This window comes from Bombus affinis, unplaced genomic scaffold (genome assembly GCF_024516045.1).
Source record: "Bombus affinis isolate iyBomAffi1 unplaced genomic scaffold, iyBomAffi1.2 ctg00000433.1, whole genome shotgun sequence".
NCBI classification, from domain to species: domain Eukaryota; kingdom Metazoa; phylum Arthropoda; class Insecta; order Hymenoptera; family Apidae; genus Bombus; species Bombus affinis.
Genome location: NW_026109092.1, coordinates 14,280 through 34,706, shown reverse-complemented (window position 1 = coordinate 34,706; position 20,427 = coordinate 14,280). Strand labels below are relative to the sequence as shown.

General features: G+C 42.3%; 1 protein-coding gene across 2 annotated transcripts; it reads right to left on the bottom strand.

Annotated features, from left to right (window-relative positions):
• Positions 1-2,037: 2,037 nt before the first annotated feature.
• LOC126928005 (6-phosphofructo-2-kinase/fructose-2,6-bisphosphatase-like) lies at positions 2,038-17,598 on the bottom strand. Of its 2 annotated transcripts, none has more exons than XM_050743955.1 (4): positions 17,513-17,598; positions 15,540-15,925; positions 14,783-15,052; positions 2,038-4,585 (listed from the first exon to the last, which is right to left on the bottom strand). In XM_050743955.1, exons 2-4 carry the CDS (start codon positions 15,684-15,686, stop codon positions 4,157-4,159), a joined length of 846 nt encoding a protein of 281 aa, XP_050599912.1. In that variant the 5' UTR covers positions 15,687-15,925; positions 17,513-17,598; the 3' UTR covers positions 2,038-4,156. The 2 variants fall into 2 exon arrangements, with proteins under 2 accessions (XP_050599912.1, XP_050599911.1); XM_050743954.1 differs by having other exon boundaries at positions 15,544-15,925.
• Positions 17,599-20,427: the final 2,829 nt, after the last annotated feature.

The following is a 20,427-nucleotide window of genomic DNA, read 5'->3' as shown; positions in this document are numbered from 1 at the left end:
TAGCTATAACTCAATTTACATCACAGTCTAAGTAACAATTTATTACAATTTAAATTTATTTCCAAGCTGACTGCATATATAAGCAGTGTAATTTCATAAAAATATCATACAGGTAGCAATTTCAATATCTCTGTTCTACACCTTTTCACTGGTATACCTGTATACCAAATATTTGTATACCAAATATAGAACTTTTGTGTCAAAATTAGATTTACTTGAAAATTGTATAATTTCATAATAATATCGATTCACTCAACCTTTCTGCGTGATCGAATTTGCTCCAGCCGCTGCATTGCAGATAATTCGCAGGGCATGTTCCTGGTGGACAGTTGAAGGTGTCGTGCAATTTGAAAATAAAATGCTGATATGATGAATAGGGGAATGATGTAATAGGCCAGGAACTTGAACAGCACCACCCCTCTCCTATAGCTTGCCCCTGCGTTTCAGAACGAGAAATAATTTAATACGACTTCGTGGGTGTGAAATGAAAACACGGAGAAATGTCCAATATTTCAGCTTGTGAGATACTCGCCTAATTCCACGGGGAAAGGGTTACAGATGTGGACGCTGGAGTTAGTTGCTATATCGACGTTCATCACGTGAGAGAAAAGAGCAGCAGGCATCGACAGAACAATCGCCAGCACCCAAATAAGGCAGGCTGTTAGTATCGCTAATGGTATTGCTTTCATTCCGGCTACATGGCGGCGAATAGGATTTACGACCGCGTAGTACCTACGATGCAACACGAGCATATCTTTCTTTTATTCGTAAATCAATTTTTATTGAAACCTTAACCCTGAAATACTATAGAACGGAGTAATTTATACCCCACTTAAATGTTTCATTTACAGAGTGATTTGAGTGGAATAAGACTTTTGTGTTTTAGTTCAAGTTGAACATTTATCGTTCTCTGTCCAATTAATCTCTGTTATTTTTATTTATCTTAAATAAATAGTATTAGGAGAATTTTACAAATCTAAATTATCCTAATCCTGTCCTTTTTTCCGATACTACAATAATGAAACAAACAAATATCTTGTGATGTAGTTATGATATTAGCAAACAATTTTTTAAATATTGTTTTTGTAATGTAAAGAAGGCAGAACCGTACAAAGTATAGAATCAAAACATAATGGACGTAGAAATCGATATTTTTACTGATTTTGATTTTTTGTTACTATCATAGAAAATAATAATTCTTTAAAATTGGTTTACAAACCGGAATCGATATGTAACAGTTTTCGTGCCTCGTTCTGCCTTTTTACGTTTTTACAGTTAATTCAACCAGACACAAAGTTAACACCTAGAACTTTTCGTCAGGTGAGTCCAGCAGCGAGGAAGACCTGACAAATGAAGTTCTTCGCAAAGTGTTCGAGAATCTTCCCGGAACACCCGACTCCGTTGAAACAATCATGAACCGAGTGACTAACAGCAAATTAAATAAGCCTCAATTCGACGCGATTCACGGTAAAAAGATTCAACTGTTGGGTTATGACACCTGTCGCAGAGCTACAGTGGGGTTCATGAAGAATGTTGTTCCCGAAACGAAATGGGATGTAAACTCGAAGTCGTCTCAATCGAATTACTCTGCCTTTCGTCTGGGGATTTATTCGAGGAACGAGCCAATGGCGCATTGTAGAACTGGTTTATGGAAAAGTACTTCGTCTCACGACCAGGAGATTCAAGACAGAATGCTGAGAAGCTTGGACCTCCATTTGGCGAGTAAACAAAGAGATTATACTGCCAAATTGATACTGGGGATTATACTGCCAAATGGATACTCGGGCATTTAAAATGGATACTGACGGGATTTTATTGAATCTCGTCGTTTCTCATTGAAACAATGGTGAAACTTTATGAAATATTTGTACTTTTGCTGATTTTTTAAGATTTGTGGTTAAGACTTTGTCTAAGCTTCCATCAGGGTCTTGAATAGTAAACTGCGAATATTTATTCAAATTCATATTTTTATGGATACTGCTGAAGGAATGCAACCTAAGCAGAAACTTGCTTTACTAAATATTCTAACGACTACTCTATTTTGCGTACTTTATATATTTTTGCATATTACGTACGTTCATAAGTTTCTCACAAATGCATGTTCGCAGTTTACTTGATAATCACTTTTTATCTAGTCAAACTTATTCAAAGCTGTACCTGTTTCTATTGAATCATTCTAGTCATACACACGAGTCATTGAATGTTAATTGCGGAAGTTATGTTAGGCCTACACGGCCTAGAGTCTCCTACCGCTCTCACAGTATTCAGAAGTCCGACAGCTCCTACAGCTCTCAAGGGCCTAGAGCTCCTATAGCTCTTCTTCTCTCATCTAAGAATAATCCTTCTTTTCGTTATCTGTATCTTAATCAACGGCGTTACTACTTTGTGTGATTGTATAAAGTGTTGGAAATATACATTATTATAACTCTGTGACTCCCAGTGTTATACCGCAACAACTACCCCGATTATTCTAACCGAAATACGGGGATCGAACTATTCGTGGTGTTGATTATTCTAATCGTAACGGGAATTTACGATTCCCGTTGACGCGTATTCTAACGACCGCGTCTCCCCGCGATAGCTCGAAAATACAATACACAATTAAAAAACAAACAAACAAAGGAGTTTAAAAGGTATTAATACGACTTAACATTTAGAACGCTGTATAATTTTTTATGTCGATTCCCGCATAGCAAAAGAGAAAAGAAAGAACGCCAGAATGTTCAGCAATGAATGGACTAGATAACTTGTGCCATTTGTATACTTGTATAGAAAATTAATTTGCCCTCTGCCGTACTTAGTTCATCTCAGAATAAATTAGTTCCGTAAGGCTTATTTATTTTTTATTCTATTCACATTTTACGAATCCTCGAGCTTGTTCTGGATAAATAGATTGCTCGGAGATTTCCACGTGATGCCTAATAAAATATTATGCATGTTTATGCGGTCCACGAGATAGAATATAACTCTAAGTGAAACGTAACAGTATATCGACAGAAGCAGGCACCATTCGATATCGATTTTTTTCTTTCTTAATCGCCTCTGTTGATTATTTCTCGCGCTTTCCTTCTTAGAGAAAAATACTTTGCTCGAATGTTTGACATTTCTTAATGAGACCGTAGCACAGTATACCGCTAATTTTGTGCGTAGAAATATACATCTATCGTTCGAACACTCATACACACTCGAAAAATACAATATTCGTTATTTCTTTGTTAACAATGATATCAGGTCCGTTTTATAGTCAAACTTTATATAACGCTACGATATAGTATCTTTCAATTGTACTTTACAGTAATAAAAATCCTAATATCGTCCAAATCTCAAGGCTTACAATCGTTGTGCTAGGAACTAGGCAAACGAAAATACATAAATCTAAAATTCTATCACCTATAAATAGTACAATACTAAAAAAACTGTCTTTCGTGTGTTCGTTGTATATATTATATCAATATTTTGAAATAGAATTTAATACGAAAGACATGTTTCGCATTCCTACAATTTAAAAGATTGCCTGTCTTTCTGAATTTTACGATGTACAATTAAAATATTTCTTGCGATAGTCATCTGCGACATATTAGAGTTAATGTAACATTTGACTTGTATGTGATTATTAAAATTAAACTGCTTAAACATAACGTATAGAGGGCTCCAGCAGCAGGATACTAAATTATTGCCAATGGGAACAGAATCAACGAGGAAAAACATGACAATCGGAGTACATCCCGCGAAGGTAACGGAACTCGACGATAAACAAGTCAAAGTTGAAACGACCTAAGTTTCTCGGGATTCATGAGAAAATTCATGAGAATATTTCAGAAATAAATTTCCAGTATCGATAACGATTATTTGAATTTACATGTCGTTTCTTTCACGCGATCTATCCAATCTATTTATCTAGAATTGACTCCGATATCATCATCTTCCGTCTCATCGAATCTGTATTTCTTAAAGATACCTTAAAGCGATCTACTTATACATATATACGTACTAAAAATATATTCAATCCATACTTGCATGATATTTCAAATCTTCATCCCCTGCCTGAATTCAAAAGCAAAAATATTCCAAGAAGACATCACTGCTGAAAGCTCCAGGGGTTACAAACAAACAGACATCGAATTTTCGACGTGATCGTGGATCTCCGAGCGGTTTCTCAGTGTTGTTGTACGGGAGTGGGTCCGCTGCCAAGATTTCGCCAAGGATCCGGTATGTCGAAATGTGCTGGGACTGTGAGCAGAGCATCGTCCGCGGTTCTGTCCGCGCTACAATTATTCGGCTTCACGCGAATCGTGTTTACGCACTCTATGGGTAACTTGAAGAAGTCCACCTTGTAATTGTAACCCTGGCTGCTGATTCGGATGACGGTATGCAGTGGCACCTCAGCGTAAGGCACCTCTTCCGGTTTTTTATCTGTGAAAACGCCAATGATGCAGCGCAGAATAGCTTGATGAGACACGACCAAGATGTTGTTGGATCTCTGTAATTCAGCAATAACCGGTTCCACGCGGTGCATGGCGTCGATGTAGCTTTCTCCCCATGGATAACGATAGCGCAGCTTATCTTGATCGCGCCATGCAAATTCCTACGCAAAAGCATTGATTTAGAGATCTAGAAGGTATATACGCTATCTATGTACTATATACTAAAGTATATAGACTTTTGCCTAAGTCATGGAATGGTTCGTACATCGAGGTCCTCAAAGCATTAAAACCTAGCTTATGCAAAGTCAGGGAACAATGGCTGATTTTAAACATAAGCTTTAATAAAGTAGACCTGCGATATAATATTCAAATCATGGTATGATTTAAGTTTCGTTATAGTACACGGTTAATAAGTACACATCAACTTCGTATTGTAATTATAATTGTTACGCCGCGCAACACATCTGCACGCCATCCCGCGCGGCTTGCCAACCAACGGTCTACCTGTCGTCCTTCTAACACTCCATAGGCCCAAGGACCCACTATAAAGTTGCAATTCTAGCTGCATTGTTCGCACACATGGTCTAAGCACATCTGTTTGCCAGAAAAGACTTTCTAATTTCAGAAGTGTTTTCGGCCGGTTTTTAGAAAGGTCCTTGGGTTTATTATGTGCTCTTAAGAATAACGAAGAAAGCGGAGATATACCTAACCGAAAATCTGAGTTTCCCTATAAACAATGTCGCCTAGGACCCAAGTTGGTAGGAGGTTTCTTCCTCCTCTCTTCCTTCCTAACATTGGTCCCAACCAATCGACATCGCGGATTATTTCCCTCACTTTACTAACTGAAAATGTAAGCAACGAATCCGCGTTCTTCGTTCAAAGGGCACACCCATACCAAGCTTTCCTCCGCATTCACATTAGAATCAGTTCGCTGTCGAGTGCCGAAGCGTGCAGACGTGCCTCTAGTGCCCAGTGAAGTTCGAAAACAACACGTGTCGCCCAACCGTCGAAAGTGAACACAACGTGCTCCTATCTTCCCAAGTGTTTCCTATCCGCCAGAGAGAAGAAAAGCCTACGCACCTAACCCCAACCCGATCCCTGCCGCATAGCCTCACGACTAGTTATTCATATTGAAATAGCTAGCTCGATGATGGCCCAACAATCACGACCAGGCTCGCCTGTCCAAACCCATCACTACCCCGCGCTACTCCCCCCGTGGCAGAAATTCTGCATATCCCCCCGTGCCAACGACGCCAATAAGGCGAAAAAACGCAAAACCGAACCAGCAGACACAAACTCGAACGGACATCCACCAACGCAAATTAACACCCACAACAGGTTCGCAATTTTGGAATCCACCAACGATGCCATGGAAACCGCAGGCTCACCACTTAACCACCACGCACAGAGACGCCCCCCTCCCCCACCAATATTTATTAACGATATCATCGACATCCAGACAATGACCAAGTCCTTAGAGAGAGATATCTCCAAGGAGGACTATAACCTGAAGATAACCAACAATCAGGTAAAAATTCTGCCTACGAATCCAGAAGCTTACAGGAAGCTCACCAAGACACTCAGGGCCCTGAACGCCAACTTCCACACCTAGCAACTCAAAGAAGAAAGACCTTTTCGGGTGGTGCTACGAAACATCCACCACTCCGCAGACATCGACGAACTAAAAATAGAACTATCGAAACTCGGCCACGAAGTCACCAATGTCAGCAACATAAGGCATAGAGTCACAAAAGACCCGCTATCCCTATTTTTCATTGATTTAAAACAGAAACCAAACAACAAGGAAATCTACAATATCAGTCGCATAATGAACGCCATCGTTAAATTTGAACCACCGCAAACCAAAAAGGAGATAGTCCAATGCAAAAGGTGCCAAAGATATGGGCACACACAGAAATACTGCAACCACACCTTCCGCTGCGTCAAATGTGCAGGTACACACCCCACCGACCAGTGCAGGAAATCACCGGAAACCCCAGCGAAGTGCATCCACTGTCAAGGTGATCATCCTGCCAACTACAAAGGCTGCTCAGCCTACAAAACTCTGTACTCAAGCAAATACCCCAAACTTAGAACAAAAGAGGAAAATTACCAAACACCCAGCTCGCCGAAATCCACCGTTATCCCAATCCCCCCAACCAATCAAACACCCAGCCCTATCAAACTCACCACTCCCTCAAACTCCTATGCCCAAGCGGTACAAGGCACTCAAAATAAACCAAATAGCCACAGGGATCCTCCCCAAAATAGTGCCCCCACCTCACCTAACACAGACAACGTCTCTAGACTTGAAAAGCTAATAGAGAAACAATCAGAGCAAATAAACAATTTGCTATCGCTATTAACAATCATAATGGAAAAATTAATACGCCCAGACACAAAATAAAACCAAGACGCATAGCTCTGTGGAACGCCAATGGTCTAGCGCAACGCAAACTTGAGCTAGAACTCTTCCTAAAACACCAGCTAATCGACATAATGCTCATATCTGAAACCCACTTCACCGACAAAAACTACCTGAACATAAACGGATACAAGTTCTACCATACCCAACACCCCAGCGGAAAGGCCCACGGCGGCACCGGAATCATAATCAAAGCAAACATCAAGCACTACGAACTTCCACCATTCCAGAAAGACTACCTCCAAGCAACAAACGTAGCAATAGAAGACTATCATGGTACAATCACCACCTCAGCTGTATACTGCCCTCCCAGACACTCCATCGCCAAAGAATACTTCGACCACTTCCTGGACACCCTGGGCAACAGATATATAGCCGGAGGAGACTATAACGCTAAACACACCCAATGGGGTAGCAGACTGGTTACAGTAAGAGGCAAAAACCTCCTCAACAGCATAATAACCAACAACCTCAACTACCTTACCACATACGAACCCACACACTGGCCCACCGACACAAACAAAATACCCGATCTCCTTGATTTCTTCATAACCAAAAATATCTCGCCAAGACACGTCCAAATCAATTCCTCGGCCGATCTCTCCTCTGATCATTACCCCGTGATAGTAACAGTCAGTTCAACCATCATCGAGAATACACCTAATGGCTCCATTCATAACCAACACACCAACTGGCAGCTCTTTAGAGAAGTCTTTACCCGCACAACTTCAGCCTCAACCTCACTAAAAACCAATGACGAAATCGAAGCAGCCACGGAATACCTAAATGCGAGCATAATAAACGCAATCCGCGTCTCCACACCGGCAAAAACGTCCATCAGCAATCACGAATACCCCCAGTACATATTAAAAAAAAATAGCAGAAAAACGTAGACTAAGAAGGATATGGCAGACCCATAGAACACCGGAGGACAAACGCAAACTAAATAACGCAACTAGAAAACTATCCAAAACCATAAAGAACTACAATAACGACCGTTTTCACAAATATCTCGCCAGCCTGTCCCCCACAGCCGACTCAAACTACTCACTATGGAAAGCCTCCAGGAAACTCACGCGCCCCCCCACAAATAATACCTCCAATCCGCCGCCCGCAGGGTGGATGGGCGCGTAGCCCTATAGAAAAAGCCAACATATTTGCTGAACACCTGACTGAAGTATTCCAACCCCATTCCTCCATAGCTGCAGCGGACGTCACCGAATACCTGCACACTCCCTTCCAAATGTCCCCTCCTATTCAACCCTTCACTTCTGCAGAGATCATAGAAGCAATCAGTCGCCTAAACCCCAAGAAAGCAGCAGGTCACGACCTAATAGGAAATAAAGCAATCAAGGAACTCCCCATAAAAGGGATCGCACTCATCGCATCAATCTTCAACGCCATCCTCCGCCTAGAACACTTTCCTAAGGCGTGGAAAATCTCACTAATCATCCTCATCCCCAAACCCGGTAAACCAATATATGAAGCCAGCTCCTATCGCCCAATCAGTCTCTTACCTACCCTGTCTAAACTATTCGAGAGGATGCTCACGAATCGTCTCCTTCCACTCCTAGAAGAATTGAAAACTCTCCCAGATCACCAATTCGGCTTCCGAAAACAACACTCAACAGTAGAGCAAATCCACCGCATAACCCACATGATCAGCCAAACCCTTGAAAAGAAAATATACTGCTCAGCCGTATCCCTAGACATCCAACAGGCATTCGATAAAGTATGGCATGAAGGGCTACTCTACAAGCTTAAAAAAATCCTACCCCACCCATACTACTCCATCTTAAAATCCTACCTTACCAACAGACAATTCATAGTTAAATGTCTAGGCGCCACTTCCGTAACATTCCCAATAGAATCCGGCATACCGCAAGGTAGTGTCCTCGGACCCCTACTATTCTCCATCTACACTGCCGACTTACCCATATCAAACGAGGTAACAATAGCAACATTTGCCGACGACACAGCACTATTAGCTACCCACGCAGACCCGGCAATTGCCTCATACACTCTCCAGCGAAGTCTCGACTCCATGGAAAAGTGGTTCCAAAAATGGGGTTTTAAAATAAACGAAAAAGATCCTCCCATGTAACCTTCACGCTCCGAAAACAAACCTGCCCCCAGGTTACCATTAACAACACAATAATCCCAAGCAAGGACTCCGTAAGATACCTGGGCATGACCCTGGACAGGAGGCTAACTTGGAAAGAACATATCTCGGAAAAAACAAAGCAACTAAAGGAAAAACTAAGAAAATTCTATTGGCTCACGGGCCGACGCTCCAAACTAAACATACAGAACAAAATAACCCTCTACAAAGCCGTAATAAAACCTGTCTGGACCTACGGAATCCAACTATGGGGAACAGCAAGTAACTCCAACATTGAAATACTCCAACGCTTCCAATCGAAAACGCTAAGATCCCTATTAAATGCACCCTGGTATGTTACCAACGAAACAATCCACCGAGACCTCAAGATACGAAATACACAAGTCCAGAAGCAGATATAGCACAAGAGTCAACAACCACCACAACCCACTAGTCACCCAACTACTGGACACGACGGACCAGATCCGCAGACTAAAAAGAAAATACCCACTAGATTAAACCCTTAGTCCTACTAGAATCAACAATATAAAGCTATTATAATCCATGTCATTGTATCACGCCAAATTAAGTTACTGAAAATTCTCAACGAGAATTGATTGTAAATATTCTAATAAATAAAAAAAAAAAAAAAAAAAAAAAAAATTCACATTAGAATAAAACTTTAGAGTTTGATCGTCTCTCACGGTGCCTAGAGTTCCTACATTTCCTACAACTCTCACCGTTCCTGTATCTTTCTGAGTTCCTTCATCATTTCTCAAGGTGCCTACACGGCCTAGAGTCTTCTAAGGCTCTCACTTATCCAGAACTCCGACAGTTCCTATAACTCTCAAGGGCCTAGAGCGCCTAAAGCTCTCCTTCTCTCATTCAAGACTAACTCTTCTCTCGTTATCTGTATCTTAATCAACGGCGTTACTACTTTGTGTGATTGTATAAAGTGTTGGAAATATACATTATTATAACTCTGACTTCCAGTGTTATACCGCATCAACCACCCCGATTATCCTAACCGAAATACGGGGATCGAACTATTCGTGGTGTCGATTATTCTAATCGTAACGGGAATTTACGACTCTCGTTGACGCGTATTCTAACGACCGCGTCTCCCCGCGATAGCTCGATTAAACATGGTCCTTCGAGCCGGATACTGTGTCAAGTGAAAAGTGCACGCCAGTGACACCCACTCTCATACAGTGCCACGTGAATCCAACACAACCAGCAGCGGAAGCGTTACCACCCCAGCGAGGTCAGTAACGTAAAGGGTCGTCACCTTTGAAGAGGTATAATTCGGTGGTTGAAACGCAACCACACAGCCTCCTGCCACAAAGTGGACAATCGCCAACAGAAGTAAGTTCAAACGATTTCATTATCAATTACATAAAAAATAATGGCAACCGGAAACGAACTTGCCGTCTTGCGTCGACGCCGGAGCTACTATATCGCCCAGTTTACACGCCTCGAAAAAAAACTCGACGACATTGAACAATCAGGCTGTTCGGAAGAGATCGACTTGCTTCAAATTAAAGAACGTCTAGAAACCGTCGAGAAGGAACTCCGTGCATTACAACACCAGATCGTAACTTTAGACGAGGGAGAGATCGCGCGCGGCAGTGAGCTAGCGGAAGAATACGAAAGACTGCAACTCCGAGTAGCCAAACAATTAATCAATACACAACGAAGTATACCGTCACAATCGACAAGCGGCGAATCAGCCGTCGGCCGTGAGTCCGCGTCGCTTAAACTCCCGGAAGAACAAACGCGCGGTCTCGAGATCAGAGAACAGTATAACGATATATGCGATCGGCTAAGACGTAACCAACGTACAGCACGACAACCCCGGTCATCGAGACCGGCACACAATGGATCAGCCACTGGTATCAAATTGCCGCGAAATGCTTTGAATCAGCCAACCTCTCACGATCCACTGGACCGGAAGGAAGTGAATCCCATCCAGGACAACAAGGATCAACCTCCGCCGACGGAAACCATCGCAGTAACTCGAATGGCGATCCCGTCGCACACCACGCGGAGCTCAGCGCGTGACACTCATAACGTGTCACCCACACGCGATCTGACGACAACCACGTTCCCATCGTCAGCATCGCAACCATCTGATTCAACGCCACAAAACGTCTTGAATCAGTCCATCACTCGAGATTCTCTGGATCGGACAAAGCTGAATCCCGTCCAAGACGACAACGGTCGTACTTCGCCGACGGAAATCATCGCACCAGCTCAAATGGCGATCCCGTCGCATACCACGCGGAGCTCACCGCGTGATACTCACAACATGTCAACTGTCCGCGATCTGACGACCACGTTCGCAGCGTCAGCATCGCAATCATCTGATTCGACGTTACACAACGTCTTGAATCAATCAATCGCTCGAGACCCTCTGGACCGGAAGGGACCGACTCTCATCCAAGACAACAACGGTCGTATTCCGCCAACGGAAACCATCGCATCCACTCAAACGGCGATTTCGTCGCATACCACGCTGAGCTTACCGCGTGACACTCATAACGTGTCACCCACACGCGATCTGACGACAACCACGTTCCCATCGTCAGCATCGCAACCATCTGATTCAACTACACAAGATGTCTCGAATCAGCCGAATGCTCCAGATCTGCAAGACAGGAAGGAACTGAATCACGTCCAGGACAAAAACAGTTATACTCCGCCGACGGAGAACACCACTTTACATGTTACACCTGACATGGACATCATATCGGAGAGTCTTTCTCCACGACCTAACGCGAAGAATTCTCCATCGCCACGGCGGCGAGGAGCCACGCCTGCGAGTAACCCAAATCGGGATCATCTCCACGTTATTACCACTATGACTAATCATTTAATTGTTAGTAGTTTTCAGAACGCGCCAGCTGATTTCAACACTTGTCCACTAAGCCCACAGAGCACTACGTGGGACAAATCTCTGATTCTGTCTCTTGCGGATTGTTGGGCCACGCCGGTACAGCTACCAGCCATCAGCGAGAAGGCGCGATCCGGATGGGTCTACGGGGGGAGCCTCGTCCCTCAATCAACCATGACCTCCTCCACGCTTCCTCAGCCGAAACAGCAACGAGGATGTCCAAATGACATGCAATACTTTCACGAATCTGATGTTGCAGAGATACCATACAAGAAAGGCGAAATCTGCTCCAGGTCTTACCACGATACAATCCACGACATGTGGGACAAGATAGCACAATTGGGGCAGATCATCGGGGGGAGCTCAGTCCCCCAATCAAACACACAACTCTGCGGCGTGTTCGAATCTATACCATGCATCACCGGAGTTTCATTCAACGACACCTCCTGGGGCAAACTATTCAAGGACACCTCATGGGTCGAGGTGTTCCACGATACTGCATGGGCCGAACCGTTTCACGATACATCCTGGATCGTGAACTTCAACGGCCCCTTAACGCAACGGCGAACCAGACACCAGGACAGACGGGTGTCCTCTACGCAACGGCTTTTCGGTCGTATCATCGAGCTTACCCTGGCGACGACGGCCTCATCAAGGCAACTACAAACATCGAAGAAGGCAGATGAAAAGCGCATCTCCATACAGATATGATCTACCATTGGGAAATCGGCGAGATGTATAACGACACCTCCAGGTCTGAGGTGTCCTACAATACTTCGTAAGCCGAGCTCTTCACGACATTTCTGGATCCGTGAACTTCAGTGGCAACTTTCTTGGCAATGCCAAGAACCACGGCGGTCCAGACTACAAGGCAGTCAACGGTCCTTCGACGCAGCGACGAAGCAGTCTCCAGGACAGACAAATATCCTCAGCGCACCGGCCTTCCAGCCGTATCATCAAATTCCTCTTGGCGACCACTACATCCTCTGGACGGCCACAGTACACAGGGCAGCAACAATCAACAAGGAGGCGGATAGAAGATTTAATCAATTTTATCTCTACAGGTTTTTGATCGGTGCCCTCTCAACGGGGGGAGGATGTTACGCCGTGCAACACATCTGCACGCCATCGCGCGCGGCTTGCCAACCAACGGTCTACCTGTCGTCCTTCTAACACTCCATAGGCCCAAGGACCCACTATAAAGTTGCAATTCTAGCTGCATTGTTCGCACACAAGGTCTAAGCACATCTGTTTGCCAGAAAAGACTTTCTAATTCCAGAAGTGTTTTCGGCCGGTTTTTAGAAAGGTCCTTGGGTTTATTATGTGCTCTTAAGAATAACGAAGAAAGCGGAGATATACCTAACCGAAAATCTGAGTTTCCCTATAAACAATGTCGCCTAGGACCCAAGTTGGTAGGAGGTTTCTTCCTCCTCTCTTCCTTCCTAACATTGGTCCCAACCAATCGACATCGCGGATTATTTCCCTCACTTTACTAACTGAAAATGTAAGCAACGAATCCGCGTTCTTCGTTCAAAGGACACACCCATACCAAGCTTTCCTCCGCATTCACATTAGAATAAAACTTTGGAGTTTGATCGTCTCTCACGGTGCCTAGGGTTCCTGCATTTCCTACAACTCTCACCGTTCCTGTATCTTTCTGAGTTCCTTCATCATTTCTCAAGGTGCCTACACGGCCTAGAGTCTTCTAAGGCTCTCACTTATCCAGAACTCCGACAGTTCCTATAACTCTCAAGGGCCTAGAGCGCCTAAAGCTCTCCTTCTCTCATTCAAGACTAACTCTTCTCTCGTTATCTGTATCTTAATCAACGGCGTTACTACTTTGTGTGATTGTATAAAGTGTTGGAAATATACATTATTATAACTCTGACTTCCAGTGTTATACCGCATCAACCACCCCGATTATCCTAACCGAAATACGGGGATCGAACTATTCGTGGTGTCGATTAATCCAATCGTAACGGGAATTTACGACTCTCGTTGACGCGTATTCTAACGACCGCGTCTCCCCGCGATAGCTCGATTAAACAATAATATTCATTTATCCATGTTCTAAAACTTCGTTCAGATTAATCAGACTGATTGAGTTCGATCTAGCAACGTGAAACATTGTGATTATATTCTATCTGCTATGTACTTGACTGGGAATATTTCTTTGAACTTCAACGCTCATTCTCATTAGTCAAGCAAATATTTCGTGGATGTAAATGGATAAATTTGCATACAACTGAATTTTAATCAGTTACAGACTGTTAGCGCAGACGTTAAGTCACTCGATACTTTTCCCCAGTGGCCAAGTATTCAATGCTTGAGTCATCCGTGAAGATTTATGTTATTATTCATTTTCCAAGATACGATTGAAAGTTGTTCGCTTAGAGAATTAAATTGACAAACCTAGTAGATAATAAATATTCCATATCTAGGATCCCAAACTTATTGAAATACAAATTATAACTGCATTAACTAATCAATCACTGGGAAAATTTTGATCAAATACTAATGTTAAATGTGTCAATTATAGTACCATGTTTCTAACATAATACTGATACAATTAGATTAATTCAAAAAGCTTATACCCTATAAACCCTATATACTCTATATACCCAAAAAGCTTATACCGTTATACCCTATAACCTACAATGATAACTGTTACAGCTATCTACCATTTACTACACAAATAAATTAAAGCTCTTAGAGCTAGGGATTGATAAATTCAACCGATTGAAGGCTCGTTTAAATACAGCCAGAAGATTAGGCAAGTAGTAAGTGAAACCGAATTTACACATTTTTCGATGAATCATCCTTAAAAGTATAAATTATCTTCACTCGCTATTTCACTTTGGTCAACAACACCTTAAACGTAATTCAATGCAAGCAGTGACGAAATTTCGAGGAGGAAGACGCGTTTGATCTGAAATTACCTGCGGATAATGCTCCTGCATGTCTTCATAAGACAGCCCCTCACAGATACCGGCGTGGAGTTCGTTGAGTGCTGTCACGTGTTCTTGGGGCGATTCCACGCCACGAGCAGTCGCGATAGTCCTTCGAAGGCGACTAGTTAGCACGCGCAGGTCGGGAATACGCATAGCGTTGAACTTGGTGGCCAACGCTTGTGCATATCTCTCGCCACGTGCGCTTAAAACTGCGTCACCACCAACCTTACCCAATACGTTGTACTCGCTTTCGCCGTGCTGTAATCAAAAGAGAGAGGGAGAGCTTTAGTTTTACCAAATCGTAGAATATTCTGATTACGTTCAAAAAGAGAGGCGTAGCAATGATAAGATTACGATCAGGCGAGAAGAAATTACTTTTGGAACCAAACCCTGATAAGATAGCAAGATTTTAAAAATACAATATGTATGTTTTTACGTATGCGTATACGTATACGTATGCTTTTAAAACATGTTGTGTGTAAACAATTGAGGACTCGTCATGCTAAATGAAGTGCTCAGTTATGTATGTTAATCTTTTTAATAATTGCAAGCGCCACGACCTGGCTCAATTGTCCTTGACTCAGCTTGTAATCTAAGAACAAACACGTTTCTTCATTATCGTTATCATTATCACTTGTCGAAAAATTCTTATAATTAAGACTAAAGACGCTAAGGCTGAGCTTCTAGGATTAGAACATTTGAGATGGGGATTAAACGATGACAAATGTAAAATTTGATGGATTACCAACCCGAGAGAAATAAAGAGTATGCGGCTCAACAGTGACGCTTCCAAGATATCCAAGGACATTTGTCTCCACATCGCCAGACACGATGCAGGACTCGATATCCATGCTGCCGGTGTCGATACGGATTCGTGGATACGTCTTCTCATCCATTGGCTCGTAAGATCGAATGTAATGAGCTATCTTCAATCGTAGATCTTCTTCGGCTGTTATTGAATCCATGCCAACATAGCAAGCGCTGTACCGCAATATCTCCTTGTAATTTCGCTCCAGTACAACCGGATCGTCGTAGACGCACTCGATAATGAGGACGCGATAACCGCTGCCCGGAAAAATAGTCGAAGACCTCGGCGCGCTGCGCTCGCATCACCAACGTGGCGTCCAGGATCTTCAAACAGGAAAATTCTTAAATGCAACTAACTGTGACGACTCGCAAACTCAAATTTCAGTATATTTCTTCCTACGCATTTTATTTAAATAGACATTAGACTATATCGATTTTCAATTGTCTTTCTTTGTATTGTATATTTGGAGAGATTGCTGCAACAAGGAGGTAGCTTTCCAATAATTTGTGTAAACCAGCAGAATGCAAGTCAAAATTAACCAAAACTATATCATATTTTGACACGTGCTATAAATTCATGATCTAAGCTAATATTTGTATTATTTAAACACATTTGAATATGAAACCTATACTTTTGTTTTTCTCTCCCGATAAATGCAATTTAAATACTGAAAGTGTCTTCATGTTGCTACAGGCCCTTCGTCAAAATTAATTATCGCTTTGTTCAATTAAGAACACCGCCGGCCATAAATATTAGGGCACATATTGATATTTAATACGAATGGAGTGCTTTCGTTTCTAGTAATTTCGTTATAAATCTGTTATTTCATTCGCGGCATATGTACTTTGTAATGTAAGATATAGCAGATAAAGAAAAGTGTCAAAGTGTTCCAATCGATGCTTATAACGTGTAGATGTCCTAATAATTATGGCGAGTAATTTATATATGAATTTACATGTTGGTTTCTCTTATTGTTAACATATATATCAAGACCACATAGAAAGAATACGATAAATTAGAATAAATAGGAATATTTCAATATGATATAATTTGGAAGGAAAAATGCACCGTTAATTTCAGAATTAAATAATTAGTTTCCTATAATATCTAAGATACGTTTCCACATAGAATTTAAAATTTAACGTGAAGACACGTTTTACCGTTGTAGTCTTCATATTGAATTCGTGTCATATTTGTTCAATTCTCGACTATTTCTAAAGCGCATAATATCGAGAAAATAACGAGCCGATCTTAAGCTACTTTCAACACCATGAACTATTGCGGTTTCTATCGTGGAACGTTGGTACATGTTGTTAAAAATATTAAGCAAGGTAAAACTCGTACGACGATATTCGGTTCGGTCGGAGAAAGGTAGACCGGCTTGACTAGCCTCGGTTTAATCGCGTCGTCCACCGTTAGCGCGATCTATGTATAAATACGACCCTTGACCGTTCTAATATTCTAATCTATTCTTGCAGCTCCGGTTACATAATAACAAAAAAAACACGTGTTTCTTCTTCCGGTCGGATTCTTCAAATGCGCAACGATTAAAATTCTTTCTTAACTTTGTTCTATTATTTTCGATCAAATGCAATCGCGCGTGCTTGCATTCGTTTCGACATTGAATCTTTCTCAACTTTTTTCGATTACTCTCAATCAAGCATAACCGAGCGTATTCTCGTTCTCGTGTTGATACCGAATCTTTCTCAACTATTTTCAATTATTTTCAATCAAATACAATCGCGTGTGTTGTTGTTCTCGATTCGATACTGAAATCTCTTGAACTTTTGCGATTATTTTCGATCGAATGCAACGGCACGCGTTCTCCTTTCGATACTGAATTTATCTCCAGATTCTATTCAATTTCACATCTTTACTAGACGTTTGTCACGCGTCTAATTGATGCTTACAGCTACGGAATTTCCGCCTGCGAGCCATGTAGCGCACTCGTGCATCGCGTCTCGTTGGGCCAGAGCTCTCAACGCTGCGTTTGTAACCCCAAACTCTTTTGCCCTGACGTCACCTTAGGCGACCACTTCTAAACATTCTCCAGACAGCCGATACTTGAACATTACACATGGCGACCTTGGCGACAATGTATATTGCCGGAGTACCTGAGGGTTCATCTATGTCCTAACGATCCTTCCACCGAATGTTCTAGAAGCGTAGCAATAGTCAGTACGCCTACAGGGTAGTGGGGATAATGAAGGATGAAAAACAAAAGAAGAAACAGATGTCACCGAGAGTAAGAAAATATTGTAAGAGCCTCAGTCTCGAACGGCCACGGCTAGAGTTCAGAAGTGTATAAACGAGGAAAAAATAAAGTTTTCTTCTTTCCTTTAAATTTCTTTCTTATTTTACGTGACATTTTGGCGATCCTGCCAGGATACATCAACGTTGGATAAAACAAGATTACGGTTTTGGCCTACGGGACATCCGACCAAAGGTGTATCAAGCAACCTGGATTACGAAAAACGGTTTTATTAGTAAGTAGAACCATTTCCTCTAAAAGGATCGATCGATTGCATTCGATAACGTCAGACTCCGACGATCTATTACTCTGAAATGGACAAAAGGGACGATAAGAAAATTACACCTGTCGCTTCGACTAGCGGTGATCCAAACCTGCGGGCAATTTTGGATATGATGCAGCGCCAGCACGAAGAACATAAGGCAGCTATAAATGATTTGTATAAACTAATTCGCGATGAAAGCACTCAACGGATCAAGGAAATAGAACCAATAGGGAAGACTGTGGCCGAACTCAAGCTAGGAGTACAATCCTCCGTAGATACGTCTGAGTTCAACTCAATTATGACAGACGATACTAGTTCTGCCAGCAGAAGCACTACTCGGGACACCCGCATAGTGAAATCTCCGGAAGAACGCGTTCGGATCAAAGAAACTCCAGAAACCTCCGACCCAGCGAACTCCGAGGACGAGGAAGAAGAATCAGCCTCGTACGAACGACATATGTTCGACGCGAAAACCAGCATCGAGTTCATCCCAGTCCTCAACGGTCAAGATGACATTGGAGTGGAGGGATTCATCAAGCGGGTAAGCGAAGCTAGATCGGAATGTAAGGAAAAGCGTGCTTTATTGAAATTAATTTTAACCAAACGCATTGTCGGCGAAGCCGAAAGAAGCATTAGACATTCGGTTATCGAGACGTACGGCGCCTTATTCGAAAATCTGAGGAAGTTCGTATCGATTAACGTAACTTCAAACGGTGCGCGAGATATATTACAAAGAACTCGGCAAAGTTTTAACGAATCAGTACACGGTACGTCAAAAGATTTCGACACGGTCTTAATGAACTTATATACGCATTGCAACACGAAATCCGCGATCCTATTCGACGAGCAGTCGCGATAGACCTAGAGAACGAACGCGCAACCGAAACGTTCATACTAAATTTAAAACCCGAGATAGAAATCAGAACATCAAGCATGAAACCGCGCACCTTACAAGAAGCACAAGATGCCGCGTTCGAAGCAGAACTATTAATCGGAGAAATTGAGCGAAACCGCGGAAATCAGTGCAGCCAGCAAATAAGAGCTCACTCATTCGCCCGAGGGAATGTATCGTCACAACGCAAACCCCCACTTAGGAGCGGTCCGATGACTACGCTCAATCGCCTGCCGACAAGCACTCAAATAAACAACGGAGGGAGAATGAAGTGTTTTAAGTGCAACCAAATAGGACATACCGCAAATTACTGCCGAAAATTTTCAACCGGCCAGCCAGCGAAATCTTCCGCCACCGCGCAGCTACAATATAAACATGGAGAATGCGGGACGAGAAGAGGAAACAGCGCTACCAGAACCTCGAGAGACGTCGTACGAGTACACGCAACAACAGGAAAACTTCTATCCATTGGAGTTCGATCGGGAACAGAAATCAAACGATATTTAATCGATACCGGTGCAGGAATAAATTTAGTTAAAAGATCAAGTGCCATATTTAAACCTAAAATGACAGTAGCTAAAACATTTTACATGGGCAATGACAAATTCCAAACTGACGAAACAGTAGACTTTCAATTCTTTAACATCATGAACACATTTCACGTTGTGCCAGACGATTTTCCTTTAATAGAAGACGGAATAATTGGTTTACCTATGCTCTCTAACTACTCATATCGAATTAACAACGAATCAATACAATTAAACGGGAACGAAATATTTTTCCAGGCGCCGAAAACCATTCTCCCAGGGCAAACCAAAATCGAAACAATTTATCTGGATAAAGTTCCGACGAGAGTATGTTTCTGCAATACTGGTGAGCAACCAACTATAATCACTAATGATCTTTCTTATGAACACGATCTCGATAAAATTGCTAAAATGAAACAAATAATTAGACTAGACCATATTGAAGACAAACTTCGTATTCCTATCGAAAAGATCCTCCTACATTACATAGACGTGTTTGACCTAGAATCCGATACCCTACCTTGTACTAACCTAACAAAACACACTATTACCCTACGCGAAAACAAAATCGTCAATACCAAATCGTACCGACCTCCCGAGGCCCATAAAGCAGAAATTGAAAAACAAATGAAAAAAATGTTAGATAAAAATATCATTGAAGAATCAGATTCTCCTTACAACAGTCCAGTATGGGTAGTACCCAAGAAATCAGACGCATCAGGCAAACAGAAATGGCGTATAGTTATCGACTTTCGAAAATTAAATGAACTTACCGATCAAGACGCCTACCCACTACCGACAATCGACGACATTCTATCACAATTAGGCAACGCCAAATTCTTCTCTGCTCTAGATTTATCTTCGGGATTCCATCAAATATCTATGGACCC